Source organism: Strix aluco, chromosome 3, assembly GCF_031877795.1.
Source record: "Strix aluco isolate bStrAlu1 chromosome 3, bStrAlu1.hap1, whole genome shotgun sequence".
NCBI lineage: Eukaryota > Metazoa > Chordata > Aves > Strigiformes > Strigidae > Strix > Strix aluco.
This window is the reverse complement of record NC_133933.1, coordinates 67224003-67235394: the sequence shown is the minus strand read 5'-3', so window position 1 is coordinate 67235394 and position 11392 is coordinate 67224003. Positions and strand designations below refer to the sequence as shown.

The following is an 11392-nucleotide window of genomic DNA, read 5'->3' as shown; positions in this document are numbered from 1 at the left end:
CTTTATCATTCAGCCACCCAGGATTATAGTGTTTGCTACTGAGCAATTAGACACCACTATTGGCAGAGAATAGATGAGGTCAAATAGACCTTCAGGTCTGAATCCTTGTAAAACTCCTTACAGCAATTATAATAAACTTAGAAGTTCCCTGAGCTGCTTCTGCAATGGAAGGAAAAGAAATAAAATAAAATAAAAAAAAGGATAATAAATAACACTTAGAAGCCAAATATACATGTGTGTGCAGCGTAGTAAGGACTGGGTTATTTATGAAAAGAAGCTAGCCATAAATAGACTTGTTTCTTGTCAGGAAGGATATGGTCAAAATATCTCCTACAAGATGGGAAAACTTGCATGTGCAGCAGTCCATGACAGGCACATGTTGCGCCAGACAGCCCCGCACTGGAACAGTGCTTGCCTGATGGACATCCAGCGTCGGAATGATTTGTGATGGTAACGGCTCTGTCTGTCGCCTTCGAGCCCAGGCAGCAAGAGACAGATAGCGGCTCCAAGTACCGTAACTTATTTCTCGTCGGCTGGGAGCTGCTCAGCCACGCTCGCTTGGCCTGCGGGCTCTCCTTCCCCTCAGGCAGGTCCCACAGTTTTGCCTGGTGGACGAGCAAGGTGATGCCTGTAAATTTGAATTAAAATTGCCCTAACAGATATGAGAGGCTACAATAACACAGATGCTGTGAGCCTTGCTTCAGATAGCAATTACCTAAGCTTTCCTTGATTAGTAGGCAGGCATCAGTCCCAAAGAGTATCAAGCCCTATATGTATTTTTGGTGTGAATATGGCCCTGTGGCCACAGTCCTGAGGCACCTTCCAACCTGCTGTATATTTTTCCTTCCAGCTCCCCTGCAATGGGGTAGGACTTTTATTTCTGGTTCACAGACAGAGAAACCAGGCCTATGCCTACGCTACCAGCTAGCTGCAGAGCTGAGTCCCAGGTTCTGTTGCTGAGGTCTCTGGAAGAGACGCTCAGGGTTTTTGCCTGATTTCCATGCCTGTCCACACATCCTTGATGGTTTCAGTGTATGTGTGTGCATTAGATCCTCATGCATCCCCTGGTTTCCCCAGCTTAGCTTTCGGCTAAGTGGCCAAGCAGGGGATCTCCTCTCCTTGGTTGGCATCCTAATCCCCTGCTTTTGAGACAGTATCCTTCACTCCGTGATATAATTTGTGCTTTGTCCCCTGGCAGAGCAAAGAGGAGCAGTGTATCTCCTGTGTGGATGGAGAGTCCCTGGGACGGGGTCCATAAGAACAAAAATATTCAGCCCCAACCAGATTCGGGCTATTATTGCTGACGTGCAATACACTGTGCCCTGCGCAGCTTTGGAGTATGCTGGATGTGTGATTTCAAATGAACTCTGAATTATTAATTGAAGAACAAAGAACAGCTCCAAGCTGCAGACCCCTGACAGTTGAAGGGAGTTCTGCTATTAACTTCCCTGGGAGCAGAATTGGGCACAAAGTGCATGGATCTGTTTTCACCATAATTTTTAAATGCACATTGATACTCTACACTATGGAGTACTTGCTGTGTGTGTGTTGGCGATGGATTTTCTCAGCAAATTTGGGCTTCACAGTGTCACAGATACCCAGGAAGGATGAAAAAGAATAGGGTAGATAGATGGCAATGCTCTTTTTAAAGCCACATTCATGTTAGTTGTCGTCATGCCTTCCTCCAGTGAGATGACAGAAGCAATCATAAACTGGGCAGTTTATTTCCCCCTTTGTGTGCCTATTCATTAAAACCAGCCAAGCCTTTAAAAATGCTATAAAAACCTGTGAATGGCAGGAGTGAGAGGGTGGGAGGTAAGAGGAGGGAGAGAGGAGGGGTAGAAAATTCCCTAGGAGAAAAGCACCAAATCTTCTCCATAGCTTTGCATGCTCAGCCTCAGGGACATGTGAAACTCTTCCATTTACACTCCCAAAGCCAGGTAAGTGGGGGAGCTACCATGCAGCAGGCTAGTCACTGGGCAACTGCACTTCAGCTGGCACTGTACCTCCGGTATGAGCTCTGGGAAGGCTGAAATGCCAAAGAATATTGGATTTCAAAAAGTGGTTTATCTCTCACACCTGTATTCCCCTCCCCAGCTGTATACCCACACCAAACTTTCGTGAAAGTAAAATGTGGTGATGAAATATGTTGATCTGGAAAAATTGGAAGGTCTGATTTGCAATATCAGATATATTAATTTGGTTTTGATTATTTCTGTGCTGAATCAAAGATATATGTTCGCTCTGTCCTTTTGATTTAAACATATGATTTTTATATACACTAAGGACACATTATACCACTCTGAAAGCACAGAGGGGCCTTATTATGTGAGTAAATTATTTTTTATACCCACTTTAAGGTCTATTTATTCTAATTGAGCAAAATCCTAACTCTACTGGAAATCAGTGGGAATTCTGCCATTGACTTCAGAGGCTCCAGGATTTTCCCCAAGCGCAATGTAAAATGATTTATACTGAAGTGGCCACCAGCCTTTTTTCTAGAAATTGTGATCTGAAGGTTCGAAAATCCCCTTTTACTGCAAAAACAAAGCAGATGTGCACTTTATTCTTTTTATGCATGCTGGAGTATTCACTATTTTCTCCTTAAAAACAATAAATCAATTCAATTTCAGAGTATTAGCAGACTCCCCGGTTGCCCAGGGGGGCACAGGGAAGGGTGGGAGGCGAGAAGAGCTTGTTTGCCTCTTGCATCTGAAGACGTTCAGTGTACAACACTGTACATGAGAGAATTTTAAAAAAAAAGTTGTTAAATTTAGCCAATAACACAGTACAGGAGAGAATGTCTCCCCGGGGCGCCTCTATGCCAGGCTACAGAGTGCCATCCCCGGGCTCTAACAGATGCCCAGCAGAGAAGCTCCAGGCCCTAAACCTCACCGTAGTCTCTTGTGTTAATGAGGACTCTTGATGCAGTTTAAGGTACACTGGTGAGCGGCCCTAAATCAGAGCTCGTCCTGCTCAGGAAATGTCCCGGCGGCTGCAGAGGCGGGCCTGTTTGCATTCCAGATGTGGCGCCTCCAGCCTGCCTCTGACCAGCATTCATTTCTGCACTCCACAGCTGGTCCATGTAAATGTGCCATATTGCAGCCCATCTGCTCAGAGAGTGCACAGTGGCACATCTCTCTCTGACAGTGGACCATTTTATTGAACGCTATAAATATTGAAATTCATAGGCATGAAGCAGCAGATTTTTAATGTTACTTAGAGAGACATTTGAGCCACAACCTTTGGCAGCAGCACACGCTGCTAGTATCTCAGTACACTGCACGCCATTTGGTTCAGACTCATGAACAACTTTTCCAGAGATTTCATGGCTCTCCAATCCCAGGTAAAATGGAGTACAGACCCTGTGGGATGATATTTAGTGTGAATGTCACCCTGCATACAATGTGCATTTGGGATATGGACTTTCCAGCCCTGTGCTGTGTTAAACCATATGTTAATGTTTTCATACTCAGAAAAGATTAGATCAGGGACCAATAAAGTTTCAAAACTACAAATAATAGGCTAACCGAAATGAAATGTGAGGTATTCCTAAGCCTGAGTGCTTTTTTTTCCTCCCAAAGTCTCTGCAGTTTTTGTTTTTTAAATAGCAACACTGTATTTTGCAACAAGAAAATGGCATATTCATGTTTTATAAGATAATACATTTAAATTTTGTATTAGCAAGTAAACATCTCTATTAATTTGAAATTCATGGCGTCTGATCTGGAAAAGAAACAAAACACCAGTTTGTGATTTTCTATCTGTCAAGTAGTCCCTAGTAAGTATTCAGTGAGCTGGAAAGAGATGAACCCCAAACTAGGATAAATGTATATATTATTTTTGATGGATTTTTTTCCTCTTGCCAAGCCAGCAGTTCCTGCAGAGCATCGGGAACCAGCCTTTTCCCTTTCGGAATCAAAAGGAATTTTTCCATCTACATTAATTAGAGAAGGATCAGGCCCTTAATGAGAGAAACTGCATTAAAAAGGGAGAACATATTTGAAATTCTCTAAAATGCTTTGAAAAAAATCATGTTCATTTTTATGTGGGGTATTGAGCCTGCCATGACATCCATGATGTTTTTGACTCCTGGAGCTGTTCAGGCAGTAAATAACATCGCCTCAGCGGGCAGTAGCTTGGGGAGTGAGATGGGGCATTTGTTTTATTCAGAGGTGTGTATCCCAGCTCCTGTGACAAGCAGGCTAAAAAGTTTTCTGAGCATGTGGAGTAAAGTGAGGACTGGGAAAAAAAAAGCAGAGCAAAAAATATCTGCTGAGGATATTGTCTTGGCATGTATGTTTCTCAAAACTGCGCTGCTTTTTAAGTTCGCTTCATTATCTCTTTTGCAGTTGCTCCATTGTCTTCATTATAATTTAAAAAGAGGGAGGAAAGACGGCGTCTTTAATGGCGAAGTCATACCGTTTGGACAATAAGCTGTGTCACTGCTCAAGCCGGTCCCCCAGTTCCCAATCAGCAGTGTTATGTAAGGTGGCAGGTTAATAAATGCGACACACTGAAATCATTTGTACCAGATTATCTCTCCTTCCAAACTCTGACAGATGCTAAGTCCAGCTGGTAAAAAAAGTTTATAGGCGAGTTGGATCTGGGGCCTTCACACACTCCACAATGTTGGCTACCAATGCTTGTTTTAATGAGTCACGAATTGCCTGTTTATCTTCTGCTCCCTGCTGTTTCTGCATTTTCTCTTCCAGAACAATCCTAGAAACACATGCTGCTACAGACGCTGGAGCAATGTGTGTAGACATTTGAGCCAAATTATTATAAAGAACTCTTTCTTCTTGGATATTAAAAAAAAAAAAAAAGGCGAGAATTGCACATTGCCTAGCAAATCGTTATCTCAGATGTTCGCTGTGACATGCTCAATATGGCCTACCAGAGAAAGTTGGAGACATTTGAAACCTTAACAACTACACAGAATGACACTGTAATTGGCGGGTTTTGTTGTTCATGTTCTGGCTCTGTGAAAACTGCTCTAAACACTTTGTTTAATGATGTTACATTATGACAACACATGGCTTCTATAGAGCAAGTCATCATGTTGAACATGCGACATCACAGGAAGGGAAGCAGGAGGCCAAGAGGGCTCGGTGCCGGGGAGAAGGGCAGGGTGCCTGTGTGTGCCAGCACACACGTGTGCACGTGTGGGGAAAGGGGCGGCCCAGGACTGATGCGCTCCCATGGACAGGATCCTCTGCCCATCCCAAGAGCTTAAAGCCAGCTGTGAGGTCTTTCCAGGAGAGCTGCTGGCTGTGGGTTGCATGGGGGCATCAACCCCCTGCAATACAGCAGCCTCCATCACCCTCTGACACTTTTGCTGCCATGGTTGTAGACCTGTTCTTTGAACAGGCCAGGCTGGCTCAACAGAGCAGTGCCCTGACACAGAGGGCTCTCTGGGCAGAGACAAGTGCCCCTTCACCCAGCTGGTCTGGGAGCAGCCATGGTCCAGAGCTGAAACCGTGTGTGCCAGAGACAGATAGGCTTTGGAGCAAGCCACCACATGACGTTTCCATGTGGGTCATGTTGCCCTGCAACATAACCTGAGGATATTTATCTACCATGATCCCATTCAAGAGACATTCCCCTTGTACCCTCACAAATAATGTACACGCATGGCATGGGATGCAGGTGCAAGACAGCCCCATGTCCACAGAGATACCCTGTATAACTGTATGGGGAGACCTGTGACAACCCTGGCCTCAGCGCCCCAGTGCAAGCAGGGGCATGGTGAGGTGCTGGATCCCTCTGATCCTGCAGGAGATCTTCTGCCCAAGGGGATACAGGCTCTCCACGCAGAGTCAAGGGGTACATGCAGGAGGGCAATGGCACGGGGTACATCCAAGAGGGCTGGCTATGCTTCAGGTAGATTCTTGAGGAGCAGAAATGAACATGTAGGGATTGTTCATCACATGTTGCAGCATGGTCCTGCACCGCCTCCATTTTGTCTGTGTGTGCTGAGCACACAGGGGCAAACCTACTACATCTGGTATCTTTGTGGAAAGGGTGCCCTGAAAACAGCTAGATGGAGCATCTCTCCAGTGGCACAGGAAACTTTCTGTAGCTGCGGCTGCTGTGTTTAGCATGGCTTTGTGTGGGGCTGCAGTGGCAGATCCCCTGTTTGCAGGTTTCCCAAGGTTTCTTTGTGTGTTGACTGCCTGACTGAATGGCCTCCCTGTCGTCCTCAGAAAGAAACAGTGAGGAACCCATTTTCGCCAGCACTTCTGGTTATTAATAGAATGTTTCAAATTTGTCTATTCTTTGCACATGGGAAACAGTATGGTCATTTGGCAGATGTTGAAACTCACTGATTTTATATCCAGCAGCTTGGAAAAACAATGGATGTCATACTCTGTTTAACAAAATATATGCTAGGCAGAGTCCATCTTCTGTGCTAGCAAAGTGAATCTTACTCCCACCAATCACTCACTGTCATGAAGCCGAAGGAACCACTGTAATGCTGTAAGATGATTTGTTTGCAGTTCTAGGTTTCACCTTAAACAGTGCAGCTCTCCTGTACAGCCAAGATGCAGTTATTGCCAATGATGCCTTATGTCTGCCTTCTCTTTTTATTTAGCTGGTTTAGCAATATGCTAATGACAGGAAGAAAACATACATATCAAATATTGTAAGCATCAAGACATGGAAGGAGAAGGTAAATTTGGCTCCCAACCATGAAATCTTATTCTGCAGTTGCCTTCTTAATGGCATCTCTTGAGGTCAGTGGCTTTGAATTCTCCCAATTGTATAGGGTCACTCTGGCAGCATTGACCAAGTAGAAAAGATTCAGCCAGGGGAAACAATGGCAGAAGTCACCCTTTAAATGTCCTGCCTTCTATATCATGCAATTGATTCCAAGGCTCCCCACCACGGTGTCACTGTTTGACCAGTTTGCTTTAAAACAGCTTAATTAGCTGAAAGGAAAGCTATGTCTGAGCATGTTTGTGAGAAAAAAACAAAAAGCTCTTGCCTTTCAGAAAGCTCATGCTCTGTCTTGTCGGAAATCTCTGGTTCTGAAATGAAACAACATTCCTTTCATACAGAGTTAAGTCCCTGACAACAAATATTCCTGGATTGGGGAAACAACCAGTTGCGCTGCACGCTGATGTTGGCAGCGCTGGTTTGGTTTGGGGGCCTGGGCTCTGCACCTTGGTTAACTGCAGGGATCTCCGCCTCAGGAGGAGACCGTGGGAGCCGTAAACAGCTCCATTGCTCCTGGTCTGCTGACTGGTTCAGTACTTTGGTGCCACTTGTGTATTAACATCCAGGCCATCAGCTAGAGACAGTTTTAATATGCAGGAAGGCACGACAGAGGCCTTTAAGTGCTTAAGCCCAACTTTTCTTATAGACTTCTTCCTTTCTCAAACCCCAGGCACAAGGCAAGCCCAGAAAGTCAGCGGGAAGAGAACTGGTAGCGGGAGGCAAGGTATTTGGTGTCCATTGAGAAGAAACTGAAACTGGAGGTCCCAGTCCTGCCTTCCTTAGCATGACCCATAGAAAGTGGTGCCACCTCAGGGCCTGAAGGCCTTAAAATACTCAACACACCAAGTGATGCAGCTGCTGAAGTAAAACACACCAAGGGACGTGACACACTGCCTTTGGTTTCCTCATTTGCTCTCTGAGCTGCAGTGTTTGCAGCGAGAAGGTCAAAATACAGCCTTTGGCCCACTACATGTTCTTTCCAGCAACCAAATCTCTCCTGAAGGAAAGAACATGAGCACTGAGGGGCTTTGTTCTGTGGTAGCTGTGGCAGCTTCTTGGCATTACCAGACTGCTGAGCTGCTCTGTAAGAACTGCTGCCCTTCCTGAGGGCTAGAGAGAGGTTTGAGTAATTTGCCCAAGGCTTTAGAAAAAATCAGTTTGAAAGCTGGATCTGCTATGCAAAAAATAAAGGCACAGTTTTTCTGTTCCCTCTCTTAGTCCACGGTTCCTTGTCAGACCTTTTTTACATGTATATTTTTGTGGTGTGCCTAGCACCAGTACTGATGGAAAAGATGGGAACCCAGCATCAGAGGTGCACAGGGGAGTGAAGCACATAAAGCTAGAGCAAATCACAGAAAGGCATTTAGACAGGGAATAGTATTAGGTTAACACATTCCCTGAGACTGCCTGCACATTGTGTTTTTATGTATGTATGTAGCCATACCAGGTTCAGTGAAATTATGCACTAAATGTATTTACAAAGGGGAGTAAAACTTTGCAGAGCAATCAGGGTCTTAGTGTATTTTGCAACATTTTGACAGCATCTCATCCCTGTCATTCATTTTCCTGGGCATTTACGAGAAATTTCAGTCTATTGCAGCTCATTTGTTCATGTCCAGGACAGAAAAAGGATTTAAAAATCATTTTGCTTTCACCACATGAAGGATGCTGTCCGGGAAGCAAAGTAAAAATATGCCTCACTGCTGAATTAAAAGCTTTAGTTAAAATATTTTCTTTGTAAATGTTTTTTTTTCCAAAAAAACACAGGCATCTTTTAATTCATGTGCTTATATTTGAAACAATATCCTGCTGAAGATGAGATGTTTATCAGCATTTTTTTCCCTTCTCAGCTTCACAGAAAGGTGAAGGAAAGGATGATTAAACCAGAAACAAAGTCAGTAATTAGCAGTATAAATCTCTCAGTGATTTCAGTAGGTCACGAAATTAACTGGTACAGGCTTCGGACACATCTGCTCTTTTGGCAAGTGGTGCCCTCCGTGAGCCTGCTCATTGGCTCGCACTAACCATACGATGCGTCTCGGGGAACTTATTTGCACTCCCTAAGCTAAACACAGCACAACGATGAAACCCTATGATTTCTAAAATGCTGAAGCACGTACAAGGTAACTGAGAGGCAGCCTCACATGGTTTTGAAACACTGTACTATCACCCTGGGACCCCTGGAGGGAGGGGGAATGTGAGGGTTTATTATGTGTGGCCGAATGCTGCTTTGTAAGGCTCAGATTCAGGAAATTATTTGGAGGTTTAGGGAAGAGGGACATGGTTGCCATGCTTCAGGCTGTTATCAGGGAGGGGGCTATGCCCACAAACCTACAAGGACAGCCCCAGCTCCAGAGTTACTGCTCAGTTTTCATCTTGGCCACAGCTTCACTCTCCTGGTGGCAGATCAGCAGAGAAACAAGAGGCTTAAAGCACCAGAAATAGGGAAATGGAGTCGGGGGAAGGGAAGAAATCAACAGTTCTGCCTCCTTTCAGCCTCAAAATATAAGGGAGCAATGCAGTGTTGCATTGCATCAAGTCTTGTCGGCTGTCATGTCAGGCCAGAGGCCAGAGGTCAAGTGTTTGCTACAAACCCATCTCTGGGCTGTTTGTTTCAAGTAAGCCACTCACTCTCTGCCTGTCAGTAGGCAGGTAAAAATGGCAATAAAAGCTGTCAGTCTGACATGTGTTTGCCTTTCTCTAGCTATCCTTATGGGTGTAACTCATAGGTTCCAAATTGACTACTTAGCCCTCTTTGGAGGATGAAAACTCTGAGCTGCTATTCCAAGGTATTGCGCCTGGGATCCTGGTCCCTTTTCTCACTATTTCATCACAACTTAGAATTACAACTGGGCTGTGTGCCAGGACCCAGAAGCAGCAGTCCTACCTGAAACTGTTAGAGTAAGGAGGGCTGTCTGTGTCTGGGCTGGCTCCTAATTCATAAAGAAATTCATCTGGAAACTTTGACATTCTCACTTTTGTGTAGAAATCCCAGAGATCTATCAGTTATGAAATTCATGGCTGTAACTCCAAATACATGTGCTTTATATGTAGAAAATCTAGACCTCGGCTGGGCTTCTGTGCCTTGGGAAGACTTCTAGGGTGCACAGTGTAGCAGTAAGTGGGCACACGTGACTCTTTGAAACCCAGTAATGTTTGCTCCCTTTCTAGTTTCATTGCAAACCTCTGATGTCCTAAGGCCATCAGTGCAAAGGCCGGCTGCGGGACCAGAGAGGGGCTAACAGATTTTGCTTGAAGCAAGTGGCTGTTCTTCAGGTATTTGCATGAGGGGGAAAGTCAAACAGTTCCCTAAAAGCAGGACCGGTTGCTAGCTGGGCTCTGCAGAGGAAAACCTGCAGAGCCATTGTGGCACCGAGCCTGTCCTATTCCAGAAAGAAAAGAAAAAGAGAACTGAATAAAAAAAATCTACTCTTTTTGAAAGCTCGCTTCCCAGTCACAAGTGTTGTTCCCTAAGGCTCAGTATTGCAGCCAGTTCTGCTTAACATCTTTATCAATGATCTGGACAAGGGGATCGAGTACATCCTCTGTAAGTTTGCAAATGCCAAGTTGGGCAGGAGTGTTATCTGCTTGAGGATAGAAAGGCTCTTCAGACGGATCTGGATAGGCAGATGGGCCCAGGCCACCTGTATGAGGTTCAGCAAGGCTCAGTGCCGGGTCCTGCACTTTGGTCACAACCATCCCATGCAACGCTACAGACTGGGGAAGAGTGGCTGGAAAGCTTCCAGGCAGGAAAGAACGTGGGGGTGTTGGTTGACTGAATATGAGCTGGCAGTGTGCCCAGGTGGCCAAGAAGGCCAATAGCATCCTGGCTTGTATCAGAAATACCGTGGCCAGCAGGACTAGGGAAGCGATTGTGCCCCTGTACTTGGCACTGTGTTCAGTTTTGGGCCTCCCACTACAAGAAAGACATTGAGTTGCTGGAGCATGTCCAAAAAAGAGTAACAAATCTGATGAAGTGTCTAGAGAGCAAGTCTTGTGAGGAGCAGCTGAGGGAATTGGGGTTGTTTAGCCTGGAGAAAAGGAACCTCAGGGGAAACCTTATTGCTCTCTACAACTACCAGAAAGGAGATTGTCGCGAGGTGGGTGTCGGTCTCTTCTCTCAAGTAACAAATGATAGGACAAGACCAAATGGCCTCAAGTTGCACCAGGGGAGGTTTAGATTGGATATCAGGAAAAATTTCTTCTCCAGATTGTCAAGCATTGGAACCGGCTGCCCAGGGAAGTGGTGAAGTCAACATCCCTGGAGGTATTTAAAAGACGTGTAGATGTGGTGCTTAGGGACATGGTTTAGTGGTGGACTTGGCAGTGTTAGGTTAGCAGACTCAATGATCTTAAAGGTCTTTTCCAACCTAAGCAACTCTATTTTCTTGTTTCATGTGACCTTCCTTCCTTCCTTCCTTCCTTCCTTCCTTCCTTCCTTCCTTCCTTCCTTCCTTCCTTCCTTCCTTCCTTCCTTTCCTTTCTTTCCTTCCTTCTTTTCTTTTCTTTTCTTTTCTTTTCTTTTCTTTTCTTTTCTTTTCTTTTCTTTTCTTTTCTTTTCTTTTCTTTTCTTTTCTTTTCTTTTCTTTTCTTTTCTTTTCTTTTCTTTTCTTTTCTTTTCTTTTCTTTTCTTTTCTTTTCTTTTCTTTTCTTTTCTTTTCTTTTCTTTTCA

At 44.8% G+C, this 11392-nt stretch overlaps 1 protein-coding gene across 1 annotated transcript in view; it reads right to left on the bottom strand.

Annotated features, from left to right (window-relative positions):
- Positions 1-4589: 4589 nt before the first annotated feature.
- Positions 4590-11392, bottom strand: part of OLIG3 (oligodendrocyte transcription factor 3) — a 70202-nt gene continuing 63399 nt past the window's right edge. The window contains exon 2 of the mRNA XM_074820542.1: positions 4590-4801. Within this exon, the coding sequence (XP_074676643.1) occupies positions 4590-4801 (212 nt within the window). The remainder of the gene's footprint in view (positions 4802-11392) is intronic.